Source organism: Fusarium mangiferae (assembly GCF_900044065.1).
Source record: "Fusarium mangiferae strain MRC7560 genome assembly, contig: FMAN_scaffold014, whole genome shotgun sequence".
Classification (NCBI taxonomy): domain Eukaryota; kingdom Fungi; phylum Ascomycota; class Sordariomycetes; order Hypocreales; family Nectriaceae; genus Fusarium; species Fusarium mangiferae.
Genome location: NW_024573934.1, coordinates 124,526 through 141,278, shown reverse-complemented (window position 1 = coordinate 141,278; position 16,753 = coordinate 124,526). Strand labels below are relative to the sequence as shown.

The 16,753-nt window shown below is 48.0% G+C and overlaps 5 protein-coding genes across 5 annotated transcripts; 2 read left to right on the top strand and 3 right to left on the bottom strand.

Annotated features, from left to right (window-relative positions):
• Positions 1-414: 414 nt before the first annotated feature.
• Positions 415-1,963, bottom strand: FMAN_15193 (uncharacterized protein; the record flags this gene model as incomplete). The annotated part of the gene is made up of 3 exons (XM_041822457.1): positions 415-945; positions 1,001-1,532; positions 1,635-1,963. 3 exons carry the CDS (start codon positions 1,961-1,963, stop codon positions 415-417), a joined length of 1,392 nt encoding a protein of 463 aa, XP_041688135.1.
• An 893-nt stretch (positions 1,964-2,856) lies between these two features.
• FMAN_15194 (uncharacterized protein) lies at positions 2,857-3,885 on the top strand (the record flags this gene model as incomplete). Its single annotated transcript, XM_041822455.1, has 3 exons — positions 2,857-2,946; positions 2,998-3,118; positions 3,176-3,885. The coding sequence occupies 3 exons, from the start codon at positions 2,857-2,859 to the stop codon at positions 3,883-3,885; spliced, it is 921 nt and encodes a 306-aa protein (XP_041688134.1).
• A 431-nt stretch (positions 3,886-4,316) lies between these two features.
• On the bottom strand, positions 4,317-12,356 carry FMAN_15195 (putative type I polyketide synthase; the record flags this gene model as incomplete). Its single annotated transcript, XM_041822454.1, has 6 exons — positions 4,317-5,138; positions 5,187-11,472; positions 11,520-11,853; positions 11,904-11,961; positions 12,020-12,106; positions 12,168-12,356. 6 exons carry the CDS (start codon positions 12,354-12,356, stop codon positions 4,317-4,319), a joined length of 7,776 nt encoding a protein of 2,591 aa, XP_041688133.1.
• Positions 12,357-12,885: 529 nt separating this feature from the next.
• FMAN_15196 (putative trichothecene 3-O-acetyltransferase) lies at positions 12,886-14,247 on the bottom strand (the record flags this gene model as incomplete). Its single annotated transcript, XM_041822453.1, has 1 exon — positions 12,886-14,247. One exon carries the CDS (start codon positions 14,245-14,247, stop codon positions 12,886-12,888), a length of 1,362 nt encoding a protein of 453 aa, XP_041688132.1.
• A 426-nt stretch (positions 14,248-14,673) lies between these two features.
• Positions 14,674-16,574, top strand: FMAN_15197 (uncharacterized protein; the record flags this gene model as incomplete). The annotated part of the gene is made up of 3 exons (XM_041822452.1): positions 14,674-15,196; positions 15,247-15,634; positions 15,689-16,574. 3 exons carry the CDS (start codon positions 14,674-14,676, stop codon positions 16,572-16,574), a joined length of 1,797 nt encoding a protein of 598 aa, XP_041688131.1.
• Between the last annotated feature and the right edge of the window lie 179 nt (positions 16,575-16,753).

The following is a 16,753-nucleotide window of genomic DNA, read 5'->3' as shown; positions in this document are numbered from 1 at the left end:
TCTTAGTATATTAATAAAAGTATTACATAATAAGTGACTTTTAGACGTGAGGAACTTGCTGTATATCTTGCTAGAGCTCTAACTCAACAGAGTAAAGTTATTATGTCTTGAAGTGAGATTTTATATCTTTATGAAAGTATAAACTGTATCTAATTTAATTATTGTAACTCTGCGTCTATATAATTAAGGATTGACTGCTTATTAGTATTTTATCTATTTTCCTGTAAGCCTTTCTACAAATTGTTTCGCCTGACTGTGAATCTCTAGAAAACTCTCCAAGGCTCCACTCAACTGAGTCCTGGCAGATTCTGTTTGGCCGCACAATGAAAGATTTTTACCAGAATTCAGGTTGACAGTGAGATAAGAGATAGCCAAAGTGAGCAATAAAGGGAGGTATGGGTGCGCCTGAGTTAATTAACAACAGCTTGGCTTGTAGAGAGGATGAAGTGAGACGATTACCTTGAAGCAAGCAGAGGTTGTAATGACATTAGATACATCGGCCATTTTAGCTGCAGCCTCGTTGGCAGACTCATTATATGCCTCTGAAGCTAACTTCTCTTCCTGTGTCTGACGAGGCATTTCCTTGCTCGCCTTTGCCAGGGCTATAATGGAACCGTACATTACCATCAAAGTCACGATGGCCATTGGTTCGTCATCCAAATCCGTTGCATTGATGGATAATAGGTCAACCTGTCTCTTTGCAGCTGATGCCAGCCAATCGTGCCTTTTCCAGAAAGACGCGGTTTCTTTTTCTAACGACGGCCCGCTTTTCGGTAGGTGCTTCTGCATAATGCAGCGTCCAAAGAGAGCTGTACTTGTGACAAATTCGGCGAAACGCGACGTCGCGTCCAGCTTTGTGTACTTGAGTGCCTCGTCTGCGAAGCCCATCTTGACCTCATCTCTGTTCTGAAAGTTCTTTTCTGGACATGGAAGACGAACTGAGATCTACCGAAATGAGCATTTGAGATAGAAAGTTGGCAAAGAAGGAGCTCAAACTAACAATTTCGTCCTGAATGGCTGGTACAGATTCTCCGCATGCGATCAAGCACCGGTCTAGGCAGAAAGCAACCCAAAACGTCCTTCTTTTCTCCTCGACGGTTGGGAAGTCCACTCGAGTTGTTGCTGAGGCTTGTGAGGAGTTTGAGCTACTACCTGTAGACTGCTCTTGCTGATCACAGCAATGTAGCCGCGAGAGATACACCAAGCGAAATGCACGCCGCGCTGTTGCTAGTACTGGATATATGTGAGGTGCCAAAAGCTCATAATGAGCAAGAAGAAGCCATGCCTGCGTCTGCTCAATACTGATAGTGGCATCTGTCCAAGGCAGACCCAATTCGCTGGCCTCAAGATCCTCGGCCATCTGTCTTGCTTTGAGATACAAGTCCTCGCCACGAGACCTGAATTGGGATGACATAGACGCGGCAAGGGCTCTCATAGCCATTCTCAAACATTGGCGAGCTGGATAAGGATCTTTCAGCTTAGTCCATGACAAATATCGTCGCTTGTGGACCATGGGAAACAGTGGGTGCACCCTATCAAAATATAGCTGATCTCTTCATCGATGAAACAGAGCTCTTATGTCAGTTTCCAGAATTTCTTCAATAAGAAGACCTTTGCCAAGGTTTTGAACTTACAAGTCAAACTGAATCAACGGAGGTAAGTCCTTGGTTGTTGATAAGTCATCTGATGTTTGGATCTTTTGAGGTGCTGCTTCGACATCTTGTGAGACTAAAGTATAGTCCGGCCAGTTGGGGTCCAAACTAGGGTCTAAATTAGGATCCGATATAACTTCTAGATGTTCAATCCAGGCTGACTGTGACAGATCGAACTGCATTGTCCATTCCATCTCTTCCAACGGAGTGGCTGATGCTGCCTCGGTACTAGTGCTATGGCTATGAGAATGAGAGTAGGTAATATCTGCAACCTCGATTTCTGACTGGCTGGCCAATTGTTGCTCCAGCATGGCTGTGCCCTATTATGTCAGAAACTCAAGTTGACTTCAGACAAGTGAAGGGACCCATACCGATCCGGGACTTCAACTCCCTTAGTTGTCCCTTTTTGGGCCCTCGTTTTGGCCTTTGTTCCACAAAAACACATTCAGCTCCTGATTCGAGACAACCTCCACAGACTGGACGACCACGATCACATTTTGACTTTCGCCTTCGGCATTCCTCGCACGCAAGCCCAGCTTGTTGTCTGCAATTAGTATCCATTTCGACGATGTATGCACAAAAAAGCCTCCTTTAAAGGTCGGAATAGTTGATGGTATAAATACGTTTAGACTCACAAATTGAACCGAGGTTGTTATCATAAGCACCCAAAGGTCCTTGGATCCTGTTGAACTTCTCGCCACCAAAGACGGGGTTTCGTGCATAAGCTTAAACTCTGTGATGTATCCTCGTCGTAGTCTCATCGTACCAGCCCGGCAGTTGTTGGCATACGCTCGGGCTCGGCTGAGTAAGCAAACGCGCTTGCAGCTAGCAGGTAATTGAGGCCTGAGCGGCCTGGAGCAGTCACAAGAGCGGCTAACACGGGCCGAAATGCCTGATCCAAAAAGTCAAATCTTGTCACCCAGACTCTTCTGATACGCCCGGAGTAAATTACTTCGCAGTAGTAGGTGAAGATAGTCCGAAAAACCATGGTATCATTGATACCAAAATTGGCGGAGTAGACAAAAAGCCGTTGCCTAGTAGATAAGGAAGAGGCTTGTTGCATTCCAACTACTGCATCAGGCTCAACATCCGTAGTGCTATAGATCACTTCCAATAATTTCTTAGCTCTTGCCATATGCTTATCCAGTCGTAACATCTTACGACTCGTTCCCGTCGACGGAGATTGCCGATGGAGCCGTACAAGATGTCAAGTAGCGAACTAGCGGCTCTTGGAGACATGCCAAAGGCCGGCGAAGCCGTACTGAAGCTTAATGATGGAAACAATATGCCAATGGTGAGTTCTGACTACCCTTTCACGACTGGTTAGGACCTGACCCATCATCAGCTGGGATATGGTTTAGGAACGGTATTACACAAAAGATCTCGAGACCAGAAGAACGAAGCCATTGTCACAATGACAAAACTCGCAACTGAACATGGATTTCGCCACCTCGATGGCGCTGAACGTGAGTCATTATAGTAGGAGCTAGTTTTTTCTCATCTGTATATTCACTACTCGACAGTGTATAATAATGAGAAAGAACTTGGCGATGCTGTGCGAGCTTCTCCGATTCCTCGATCAGACCTTTTCATAGTTACAAAACTATGCGGTACTGAGAAAAGGGATGTCATGGCAGAGTTTGAAGGTTCTCTGAGTAGGCTGGGCCTTGACTACGTGGACCTCTACTTGGTGCATGCACCTTACATGGCAGACAATGCGAATTATCTGCAGCACGTTTGGTCTCAAATGGAAGAGATCAAAATATCCGGAAGGTCTAAGTCAATCGGTGTATCAAACTTTCTGCAAGAACACATCGAGATCATCTTGGAGACGGCACAAATCCCCCCTGCTGTCAACTCGATCGAGTACCATCCTTATCTTCAGCGTGGTCCTCTAATTAATTTCCTCAAGTCGCAGAATATCGCAATCTCAGCATACTCTACCCTCACGGCGCTGACCGAAGACGCTACAGGTCCAGTCAACGAGCTCTACACCCAATTGGCTCGTAAATATGACGTGTCGGAGACAGTTATAGCATTGAGATGGTGTCTGGATCAAAACATAACAGCTATCACTACCACTCGCAAAGGTCACAGGTTGAAAGCGTTATGCAAGGATCTGCGCACATTCAAACTCACTAAACGAGAGATCGACAGCATCTCGGTTGCGGGTCAGTCAAAGCACTATAGGAAATTTCTTACAGACCGGTTTCTGCCCCAAGATCGGCAATGAGGTCCGCGGCACTTGACAACTGGCAGGGATAGCAGGGTCCAGACCACAGTTAGCAATTTAGACTACTGCAGGAAATACTATCTATAGCAATTTGTAATTGATTGCCGACACTCCATGGGACTGTCTGACCACATACCTTGACTACTATTTCTCTATTGGCTAATGTCGTGAGACAGCCGGGTATGCCTGAGCTACTAACTTCTTAGTGCGTATTTGAGTTCTCGGCCATGAGTAACTAACAAAGATGCTGGAGCCACTTCTATACCCAATCAAGCCATGTTTGCGAGATATTTAATAGAAAAGAAAAGCAATTCTTTGGGCTTTATCTAACTTGAGAGTCTAAACTTTATTCTATATGTTGATACGGAGACATCTTGACTTTTAGATAACCAAGCATAGTTGTTATATTCAGCAGTGATAATATATGTAACTTAAATAACCTCGGTATATCGACTCTTATCCACAATCTCGCTAGCCAACGCTCGTAGTGACTGACTCTGCAAAATGGTAAAGATGGAAACATCAGCTGCTGCCTGAAGCGAGATCATATTTCGCAACTCTACTGCAACCAGTGAGTCGACACCATAATGAGATGGATGTTTACTGAGCTCTATCTCTCCAACAGCTATGACGAAGATGGAGCTTAACTTCTGTGCAATCGCCTCGAAAACGATAGCTTCAGCATCCACCCGCGAAGTCGCCTCGGCGAGACTAGCAGCAAGGGAGTTTTTGTTAGCCAGGTCTCCATCTCTTGCTCCTTGTTCCCAAGGCGGCCGATATTGCAGGACGCTGAACCGTGCATCGCGGCCGAGTTGTGACTCTCCATCACGATTCCAGTGGGTTCCAGGTCCTGTATTGAGCCCCGCGACGATGTGAGGAGTAAACGGGTGCAGAATGGCGGACTCTAATAACCCGAGGAGTTGGTCTTCTCTCAGTAGCATGTGGCCTGCTCTTTGCATGCGGACTGCCACGCCAGCCGTCTCAGCCACGTAGCCCACTGTCTTTACGGCGCAGAGATCGAGAGAAACGGCAGGCAGGCCAATTGTAACACGCCATTGGGCTAGTGCATCTTGATAGGACCCTCCGGCTGAGTAGTTGGACTGGCTGGCGTAGCCGACGATGCCATTGATGGACGATAACATAATGAAGAAGTCAACGTTCCGGAATTTAGTATGCAGATTCCAGGACCCATGAACCTTTGGCACGACAGCCGCCCTGAAATTCTCGATTGTCATTTGCTCTAGAATAGAGTCCTGAAAGGCGTCAGCACTGATAAACAAAGTATTAAGAGTGACACCTACTTGAAGCACCATGGCTGCGTGAATAACACCTCGAATAGGCGGAAGCCCCTTAGCTGTACAAAGCTGCAACGCCCTCTCAAGATCATGGCTCCTGGCGACATCGCAGCTGATGCACTCAATTTTGCATCCAGTCTCGGCCAAGTCACGTATGAAGACCGCATCCTCTTCTTTCGTCCCAGCACTTCGTGACATGAGAATGATCTGCTTGGCCCCAAGATTGACAAGCCAGCTCGCTAAACACCGCCCGATGCCCCCCAAGCCACCAACCAATAGATACGACGCATCTGGCGAGAGCTTTACATCCTTGGGGTAGGGCTGAACTTCAACCTTCTGGAGAGGACCTGTTGATACTATAATCTTGCCTGTGTGTTGTCCTGTCTGCATGAGACGGAATGCTTTGGTAATGTCCGATATTGGGTAACTGGTCAAGGGATCGACAGGCGCGATCACGTTCCGTTGTTTCAGACGCGCAATCTCGGTGAGGATTCGACCTACTTCTGGACCTTTCCCTCTTGTCATGTGCAGTACATCCAGTGACGAGAAAGAGATATGGCGGATAAATGGGCGCATCTCCAAGAAACTGTTTTGCTCAAGGTCTCGTCTTCCAATCTCGACAAAGTGCCCAAATGGAGCTACAAGGCCAAAGCTTTCTTGCAACAAAGGACCCGCAAGAGAGTTAAGAACTAGATCAACACCGCGACCCCCGGTTATCTCGCGGATCCCCGAGGCAAAGGATGTATCGCGGCTGTTGAAGATGTGGTGATCTGGAATTCCATATCTTTGCTGTATCAGCTGCTTCTTCTTAGGAGAGCCTACGGTGACGTAGATATCGGCTCCGAGATGCTGCGCCAGCTGGATAGCTGCTTGGCCAACGCCACCCGCTGCGGCGTGGATTAGAACAGATTGACCTCGCTGGATATGAGCAACGTCGAACAAAGCCACATACGCAGTGGTAAATACCATAGGCATAGATGCTGCTTCTTCAAAGGTCGTGCCATCAGGTATAGAAACGGCGTTCCATAGTTCGGTTCGTACGCGACTTGCAAAGGGCCCGCGGAGAAGGGCAAAAACACTCTCGCCTACAAAGTGCCCATGGAGAGCGGCCACAGCGCCGACTTTGGTTATGACGCCGGCACACTCGATACCCATGATCTTGTCTTCTAGCTGACCCATAGCAACCATGACATCTCGGAAGTTCAGACCATAAGCGCGAACCTCGATTTCGACAAAGCTCTCCAACATCTGACTTTCATCAGCAGTCGTGACCACTTCATCATGAACAAATGTCAATGTGTCCAAGAGACCTCGGGTGCCAACATGGAGGTGAACAGGATGCTCCTGATGGAAGAACTCAGGCATAGCATTGTCAGGTGAATGGTGGCTTTGCTGTGGCATGACGAGTTCATTCCGAATCGTGTCCTTGTAATATCGTGGGACCATAATAGCCTCGTCTCGTTCCGCGAACTCGAAATCCATTGCAGAGCCGTCGAACATGTTGCTATCATCCGTGTCTCTGAAAGAATGCTCGAGAACACGCGAGATGGCGTCAGAGGCAGCAGATGACCATGTTGTTGGAGATGGATCCAAGTCCAAAGTCATGATTCGTCGACCAACATACTCATTGCGCAAAGAACGGACAAAGCCTGTAGCCAATGCCGAGCAAGGAATCTCACACTTGATAGCTCCCCCAATTGTTACCCAAAGAAGACCACGACAATTCGCTACCACGAGTTTCAGCCCTTCTAACAAGGTCAAGTTGAGGTCAAAGAGTACGTTGTCCTCCACCTCGGCCAAAAAGACGCATATCTTGCCTCTGTAGGTGGAATCAGTGACATCCGGGGCGTCGAGGAGCTGGACAGGAAGACAGTCATCTTTTTCTCCGATAGATCTTGCCAGAGATACTATCCAATCTCGCGGAGGAACTGATTTTGAAGTCGTAACTAGAACAATGTCTTCTGACCGAATCCCGACCGAGCTATCTACGTCCGCTTTCGCATGAGACATGATAGTGCTAAACGCATACTCAGAAGCATCTTCGCTTTCGTTCACGACCATATCAACCCCTGTGAAGCCTGCAGTCCTTAGTGCGCTATCCCAGGACGGGATACTGAGGGACGGACTATTCTGACGTGTAGGCTCTTGGCTAAGCCACCATCCGGGGAGCAGGCCAAAGATGAACTGAATGTCAATCTGGTCCTGCGTTGTTTCAATGAGCAACAGAGAGCTGCTGGGCTTCATGAGGCTTCGAACATTAGCCATTGTGCGAGAGATGGACTTTGTTGCATGAAGAACTTGGCATGCAATCACGATATCGTAAGAACCAAGCTTGAAACCTTGTTCTGCAGGTTCCTGCTCGATGTCTAGTTTGTCAAATGCTAGTATATCGCTCCACCCCAAGAACTCCTCTCTAGCAGCCTCGAAGAAACCCATGGAGATATCCGTATAGTGGTATAGCTCGGCTAGCGGACCCCTGGAATCTCGGGTTCCGAGTACCTCGAGCGCATGGCGAGTGACACTGCCTGTACCAGCACCTATTTCAAGGATTCGAGCTCTGGGGTTCTTGTGAACGATCTTGCGGAGCAGCTCGGATAGTTGGCTGAAACAGCGTTTGAGGCCAGGTAGTTCCTCGTAGTATCTCGAGAGAAGATTGTTTTGAGCCATTAGTTCCAGAGGCGTCGTCTTCCCTCGCAAAATATTCGCTAGATGCGGGCCGAGACGACAAATCATCTCACCTGCCACGCTCTTCGTGATGGCTTGGCTAATAAGAACAAGTCGCATTCCAGGGCTTAGGGATCTTAGATCAAGGGTCTCATCCGTGTTGTCAGATTCAGATTCAGATGGACCCAGCTTGACCTGATCATGCATCCAACCGTAGAACTTAGCCAAGTGTCCACTAAGATTCGAAACATCAGAGGGAGAGAGGTCAGTAAGTGCTTCATGAATATAGTAAAGACAAATGGGCCGTAGCTCTTTCGTGAGACTCTCTCCAGGATCCGAATGTGTAAGCTCCTTTCGAATCTTCTCGAGTGTCTTGGGATTAGCGACTGTCATGTCAATGTCCCACTCAACACTGTTACAAACTTCGTTCTCCCATGGCCGTTTATTTGTGGTACCGACGGCTTGACCAAGAGACTGGAGAAACAGCCCTTGTATCTCTAGTACAGAAGTTTGTGAGTCATGCGGATCTTTTTGGGCATTGAAAAGGCGAATATCTGCTTCAAAGCTCTGGGAATCGGCATCGTTGACTCTTGAGCAAGCTTCGAATTCGTGTCCTGCCTCGTAGCCGATATTACTCGATATCCAAATGTGCCTAAATCTGCGAGGCACGCGCGGGCTCTCCTGAAAATACCCAGCCTTGGGAAGAGCAGTATACGCCGCTTGAACAATGGAATCGAGAGTAGTCGGGTGTATAATAGTGTTGCTGACAGGGTTGTCGGCAACGATTATTGTGGCCTTGGATCGTGGTTCAGTTTGGCACTGGAGGATGGTCTTGAAGTTTTGGAATGCTGGTCCATGCTCGATACCGACTGATCTGAAAGTGGCAAAGACATCATCGGGCGCGATTCGGCGTGCTGTGCTAGGAATTGAAGGGGATATCGCTTCGAGTTCGCCTACGCCCGGCATCGTATCATCGGCAAACTCGACTTTGATAGACCCCTTCGCATGCAGATTCCATCGGTTCTCGCCAGTGACAGAGAGAATCTCAAAATGATACCATCCTCTGAGGCCAATCTCTCTATCAGACGCAGGACTGAGTTTCGTCTGAAGCTCCAGAGGTTGCATATCTGGTACTAGCAGGGCTCGGAGGATCTCAACGTCTCGCAGTCTGTAACCAGAGACTTGTCGATCCTTTCCAAGTTTATCCACAGACTTTATCACCTGCATAGAAACCATCTGTGCTACACCTGCGACAGCCAAGCAGATAAAGCCTGCCCCGGGATAAAGAACATTGGACTGGACTACGTGATCACGGAGCCAAGGCGACTCGGACACACGAAGGACATGGCGCCACGAAGGGGACTCTCGCTCTGTCCCTAGAACAAGGGAGCCGATCAGACTGTGCGGTTCCTGGTCTCTTTCTCGCAGCGCTCTATTGAAGCGTGGCTCAACCCAATGCCTTTTTTGGTGGTTCCATGGGTAGGAGGGAAGGTCTGTCAGCACCTCGACAAAACTCTCTCTTCCATATGGGAAATTGAGAGAGCCTAGTTCTAGTTCTAGGCCCTCGCCAATCAGGTTTGCCGCCAGTGCCTGCATGGTATCTCTAGCATCATTCTTGCGAATCAAACAAGGGTAGTAAGGGATTTGAAGACCCCCAAACTCAGGAAGCTCAAGAATCTGTCTGATAGGGCCTCTCAAGGCTGAATGGGGTCCAACCTCGACTACAACATCAACACTGGTGCCAGATGGGTCGAAGCCACCCAGAACCATGTCGGTGAAGGCATCCAGAAACTGGACAGGCTGAACTAAGCTTGCCACCCAATGTTCGGCACTGGCAATTTCTTCGGGATCGGTCATGCGGCCGCCAGTGACTGGTGAAGCGTATATGATGGACTTGAGGTTATTTGCAGAGTTGAAAAGCTTTACCCGACTCAGTGCATCTCTATATCTGTGAGAGATGGCCTCCATCTGATGCGAATGGTAGCCAATGTCGACATTGAGTCGACTCGCTAGCACACCATCAACCTTAGCCCTAGTCTCAACTTCCAGGACGGCTGAAAGATCTCCTGCAACGGTCACACTCTTGGGGCTGTTGATACAGGCGATACTTGCCTTTCCATCGCTTCGCAGCTCTTTGAGATAGGTCGAGGCATGGTCAGGTCCCACTCCGACCGCAACCATGCCCCCCTTTAGAGAACCTCTCAGAGCTTTATCGGCCGACAAAACACTTCGGTAATGAGCGATGGCCATGGATTCTCGGTAGTCGATAACACCAGCGGCATATGCAGCTGCGATCTCTCCACTTGAGTGACTTGTCACCGCTGCTGGCTTGATACCCCAGCTCTGGAGTAAGTTGACCAAGGATATCTGCAGTGCAGCACAAATGGGAATACTGACAGCAGTATCATAAACCTTTGTGTCAGCAGCATCCCTCATGAGCTCATCCATCAATGACCAGTCTGCACCAAGCTCTCTGAGGTATGCATCTCCAAGCTCGAGGGAGGATCTGAACACAGGATAGGCGATAATCAGCTCTCTCCCCATTGCATACCACTGAGCTCCTTGTCCTGTAAACACCATTCCAATACGTGGAGTTCTCACGATTCGCTTGGGCTTAAACTGAGAGGATTCCAGAGACTCAACGACCGTAGAGATACCGCGCGTGTAGGAAATGGGACATGCTGCAACCCAAGGCATCATACTGCGACGGTGGCCCAAAGTGTATACCATGCTCTGAAGGAGTTGATCAGGTTTCTCATGGTCATTTCGACGTCGGAGATAGTCTTTCAAGTTGGAGATCATATCCTGACACGTTCGTTCATCTCTTGCACTGAGAACAAGGACCTTGGTTTTGTTCCGGGAGGGATTTGTGATATTTCCTGGACTAGTCGGCTTGTCGTCAGATCTTGATGTTAACTCGGTACTGTTGGTGTGTCCGTTGACATGACTGGTTCCGTTGGTCGCGTGAATGCCAGAATCAGCTGTCCATCGAGGTCCCATCTCAACAATGACATGGGCATTCGTGCCACCGTAGCCAAAGTTGTTGATCGATGCACGCCTTATCCCGTCAGAATTCGGGATCCACGGCTCCAACTTCTGTGGCACTTCGAAATTCCACTCCGTCAAGTTGAGCTTTGCGTTCGGTGTCTCAAAGTTGATGGACGGTGGAATTTCCCCATGCTCGAGCCCCATAACCACCTTGATGAGACTGGCGAGGCCACTGACTGGCTCCGTATGTCCGATATTGGCCTTGATAGATCCAATGTGCAATGGCTTTGTGCTCTGACGCGATTGGAAGATTGTTGCAACTGCCTGAAGCTCAATTGGATCTCCTGTTGGAGTACCTGTGCCATGTGCCTCGAAGTATTGTGTTTCGAGTGGGTCGAGCAGCGCGCTTTGGTAGTACTTGCGAATCAATTCTTCTTGTGCACTAGAGCTTGGAGAGGTGATAGTTTCTGTCTTGCCGTCCTGGTTTAGGCAAGTCTCACGTATTACTGCCCGGATAGGGTCTCCGGCAGCGATAGCATCTTTCCAGCGCTTGATGACGACAGTCGCCACACCCTCTCCTCGTCCGTACCCATTCGCTCTTGAATCGAACGAAAAGGACTTCCCGTCAGGAGAGAGAACACTGTCCTTAGTCAGTAAACGGTCGTTCCAAGTAACACTGTAACATACCCTACAGACCCGAGAGCCTTGAACATATCAGGGTTGAGCATCAGATTGGAACTTCCAACGATCGCCATGGTCGAGTTGCCAGATCGTAAGTCATTGACAGCTTGATGCAATGCCACTAGAGACGTCGAGCAACCCGTGTCTAACGTCATGCTAGCCCCTCTCAGATCAAAGAAATGCGAGACGCGGTTTGAGGCCATGGCGGCGCCAGTGCCAGTGATCATGAAACGTGGTAAGTCATCTTCATCGCGTATCATACCCTCCCTATAGTCGTGATTAAATGTTCCCATATATACAGACGTGTCCGAGCCTGCTATCCTTTCGATGGGTTGCCCAGCTTGAGACATGTCAGATTGGTTGTTTCCAGACGAAAAAGGGACATCTTACCATTCTCGAGGGCTTCATACACAGACTCCAATTGGAGTCGAAATTGAGGGTCCATGGACTAGAATCGCACGTCATCAGTTTCTCCTCATTCACAGCTCGTTTCAAGTATTGCTTACAGAGGCAGTTTCGGCTGACAGGTTGAAGAAGGCTGCGTCGAAATTGCCAAGGTCCTCTTTGATAAAGTATCCAGCACGCACATGCATCTAAGAGAGTTAAACTTGAACTCCTTTGTAGCTATGAAAATAATTGACGGGATACACATACAGTGCTAGATTTCTCGTGATCAGGATGGAAAGAGCCCGCCCAGTTGAATCTGGACAATGGGATCTGAGACCAAGCATCTCGTCCGTTAGCAATCATTTGCCATAAATTATCGGCATTTGTGGCTTCGCCGGCAAATTTGCAGCTAAGACCGATGATTGCGATTGGCTCCGGTGTACGATCCTCTTCCATTTCGCTCATCAAGTTTGACAAAGATACGTGAATTGGTAAGGTTGCTTGGGATAATAAATTCTCGTTCACTATAGTATACGTGAAAGTCGCCAAACCTGGTCTAGTTATGAGCATATAACCATGAACCTCTCATCGATAGCATAGTAGATTCCTGGCCGTATAAGATGACGGATAATTAACTTAGGATAACTAGATATGGGCAGGGGAGTTTAAATGTCCGAATTCTTTTAAATAATATTAATTACGCTGTATTAATACTAAGTAAACTGATATAAATTAAATAGAACATAGAGAGAATAAAAACTCCCTTAATTTAAGACTTAATAATTATATAATTTAATTTTTAAACTAAAGAGTTTATTATAATACTATATAATTAAACTATATTTATTTTATTTAGTATTAATATATTAAAGGTTGAAATATATACTTAAAATAAAAAGCACTTAAAATAAAAATAAAAATATTAATTAACTCTATATACTATATTTTAAAAGATATCTATAATTAGACTCTTTTAATTTAACTATTAGCCGATAATTCTTATATATCTCTTCCATTCTGGGTCTGGTTTTAAAAGCTCCAGGTCTACACTTGGCAGGCAAAGGCAAAAAGGAATATAGTCTCCCTCCGCGGGACTCATCGAAATGGAGCCTGTAATCGGAGTTGTTTTTGGCCGCCTAAGAAAGCATGATGGCCCAAGCAGGGCGCCAAAAGTACTTGGACGCAGATCGTCGCCAGCAAGAGCGGAAGTCGCTCCCAGGTCCGTATTTGGGTTCGTTTTTCCACCGTAGAGAAGAAGAGACTTATCTGGTTCCCGGGCAATAAAAGTTGCGTAGCTGCGTAGAGTCCACTCGTTGTTGGAAGAATCAAGAGCTTTTCTTAATTTATAAGCGATATCTCCTAGATTTGACGACGCAATGTGTTGTAGAGGAAGACGAAGATTGGCGTGGTAAACCATATGGCCCATGTAGCCTAAGGGGATACCTCCAGCAAGACGACCATCAATGGCCCTGGAGAACTTGGATACTGTTCCCGGGCTTTGGATGGATAGCCTCACTGTGCTGATACGTTGCCAACAAAAAGCGCATATGATATCGTTCTCCGACAGCCGACCATTGTGAGAACTTGATGTAGACAGCTGCGTCCGTGCTATCTTCATCAATGCTTTCAGTGCAGCAATGGGGAACTTGAAGTAGCACCAGGCTGGCGTCGACAAGACTGGTGGATAAGTGAAGCCAGGTGGACGGCGCAGATCCGTATAGTCTTTGATGGGCTCTCCGGGGCTAAGCAGTCTGACTACTGATCGTCTATCGCGATTTGCTTGTACGAGATCGGCGGGCGAAATTTGCTTTCCCTCTAGCGCAGAAGCCAGATGCCGTATAAACTGAAACGCAGCCGTGCCGTCCATGACAATATGATGGAAACACATGGTGAGGAGCATCCCCCCGCTGATGAAGTTGGCCTGCAACGCGACAATCGGTACCGGGGGCTCGAGTCTGTGACCAGCGTTCAAGCCCGGAAACGGCGAGACTATACTTGCGTCCAATTCTGCGATGGGCACTCCTCTCCGAATGAGATCATCCATGGTGGGTAATAAAGTATTACAGTCTTTGCGACGAAGAATCTGGTTCCTGGGTCCATCCATTGGCCATGGTACTGACAGAAGAAGTCCATCCTTTTCAACTACCTGGCCATCGAGCCAGTCAATCTGATGAGTTAAGCTGCTGAGAGCCACCTCGAGGGCGTCTGTGACAGCTTCGCGGGGTGTTTCCGGTGCAAGTTTGAAACCGAGGATCAATTGGGTATGACCGTTAAGGGCCGGGAATTGCGACATAACATCTTGGAAAACGCGACTGTCGTGATTGGAAGTTTGTGCCAGCTCTGACATATTGTGCTAATTCTTTGCTTTGAGTTGATAATGCAATGTAATGCTAAAGATGTTTGGATATAGCGACCCTGGCACGATCGTGAAAGATACAGTGCCATTGAAAGTTGTGCCTGATACTATATTTCACAGAAGCTGATCCTAACAATAATGCGCAGTGCTCTGGTAATCCTTGAGCCAAGCATTGAAACTAAACCCCGGACTGATGGACTCTTTCCCTGCCGTGCCACTAAAATTCGGAGTTTTGTTGTTCTCGCACCTACTACCAGGTCCGGGCCAATCAAACGAAAAGTTTATTCAACACATTGGACATCTCTACAATGTTAAGTACTCAAAATGGACACCAATCTCCTGAGACCATCGATTTCTTCATCCTTTCATCTTCTTTATTGTTCTCTGATATTAGCATCGATTTACTCAATAATCAGCATGTTGGTTAATAAGGTGGCTTTGCAAGGTGTAAGCCTAGCATGGCTTGCTCTTCCGTTGACCAACGCGTGGTACTGTCCCCCACCCGGACCAGTTCTTCCTGCCGCCAAATCTCCCAGTACTAGCCCGCATATCAAAGAGGCCATCGATGATCTTTTCGCGGCCCTCAAACTCGTGTCCGAGACTTGGTATCCCAACACTGCTATTTCTGTAGCTGCCAAGTCCCTCCACGAGGAGACTCCCTTTATATCCCACCACATCTATCCTATCGGTGGATTGAACACTAGTGGGGTGACCGCTATCGATGAAGAAACGGTCTACCGTGTGTCTAGCGTTTCTAAGCTATTCCCCGTTCTCGCGCTTCTTCGTCTTGGAGTCAGCCTCGAAGATCCAGTCATCAAGTATCTACCCGAGCTGCGATCCATCAGAGTTGCCGAGGCCCCGGATGCCATCACAACTGTTGACTGGGAGCATATCACGATTGGGATGCTAGCATCTCATATGAGTGGGATCGCTGCCGAATGTCAGTGAGCCATGCCCCAACATTCACACCCATACTAACATCAGGATCAGATGCTGTCGACCTCGCTGCGGTTCCCTTTGACCTTGGCCCAGCATTCCAGGCACTGGATGAAAAGTCTTTCCCACCATGTGCTGTGACAGGCTTGAATCCTGAGACTCTACCGCGATGCACGCGTGCCGACTTCTTCCGTGACTTTGGTGTTCGACATCCAGTTTTTGCACCAGGCACTGCACCTGTCTACTCGAACATCGGAATATTCCTCCTAAGCCTTGTTGTTGAGGTGGTGTCTAAGACGCCCTACGACACTTTCATCGAGCAGAATATCTTGGGTCCTCTCGGCATGACAAACACTACAACCGGTACTGCGCCTGATGTCTCTTATGGCGCTATCGCTGTGAATCATACCAGCTGGGGCTTGGACCTCGGCTTTGAGAATCCGTATGTACTTTACCATTCCTCCTTCAGTCAACCTTTTCATGCTAACAGACGAAGATCTGGAGGCTTCTATTCCAACACAAAGGATCTCCTGGCATTCGGAAACGCGATTCTCGAGTATAAGCTGTTGGATCCCGTAAAGACACGAAAGTGGCTGAGCCCTGTCGCCTTTACTGATTCTAGCGGCGTTATGGTCGGTTATTCCTGGGAAATCATGCGTACCAAGAACATTACTGGGGATGGAAGAATCATACCCGCCAACTACAAGTCAGGACACCTTCCCGGCTATCAGGCAGCTCTCATCCTTGTGCCCGACTACGACCTTGTCTTGACAATCCTCGTAGCGGGCCCCCTTCACGAAGCGACAGAGAGTCTCTTGCAGCATTTTGGCTCTCGCTTCATTGAACGCATGGTTCCTCCTTTGGAACAAGCTGCTAAGGATGACGCTCTGATTCGATACGGCGGTGTTTACTCGGACCCTACGAGCAACTCGACTTTGAGAATTGAACTTGATCATGGCCCGGGTCTGTCCCTGACTGAACTCACAGTTCGAGGAACGAACTTGTTGGTGGATCCTTTTGGCAAGCCGTCCCGCATTCGACTGTACCCCTCCAATCTCAAGACCAAGGGCCGGGAGGCCTGGAGATCCATCACAAGCACTCTGACTGATGAAGAAATCGAGACAATTGAATCTGGATTGATTTGGGAGCAAGGCACCTGTCCAACACTTGGGACGCTGGATAGGCGAGGGTACGGCTATAAGTCGCTCGATGAGTTCATCTTCGAATTGGATGCATCTGGAAAAGTCAAAAGCCTCAACTATCGCGCACTGGACGTCAACTTTGAAAAGAACCATGAATCACCCAAGACTCAGCATCAAGAGCCTACGGAGGATCTTGTGCAACTGCTAAGGGCACTTCTGGTCAAGCTTGAGTCTAAGTAGGCTTAAGCTGTGCTCCCTGCTCCTGTGTGGTTTCAATCGGAACTGTATGGCAATCCTGTTTATTGTATAGGTATAGGATAATCAGGAGGTTTGACTTAGTATTCCGACCTTGTAACAAGCCCGAATTCGTTTCTATCAACTGTTGGGTGTCACATTCACTAGATAAACACGTTTCATGC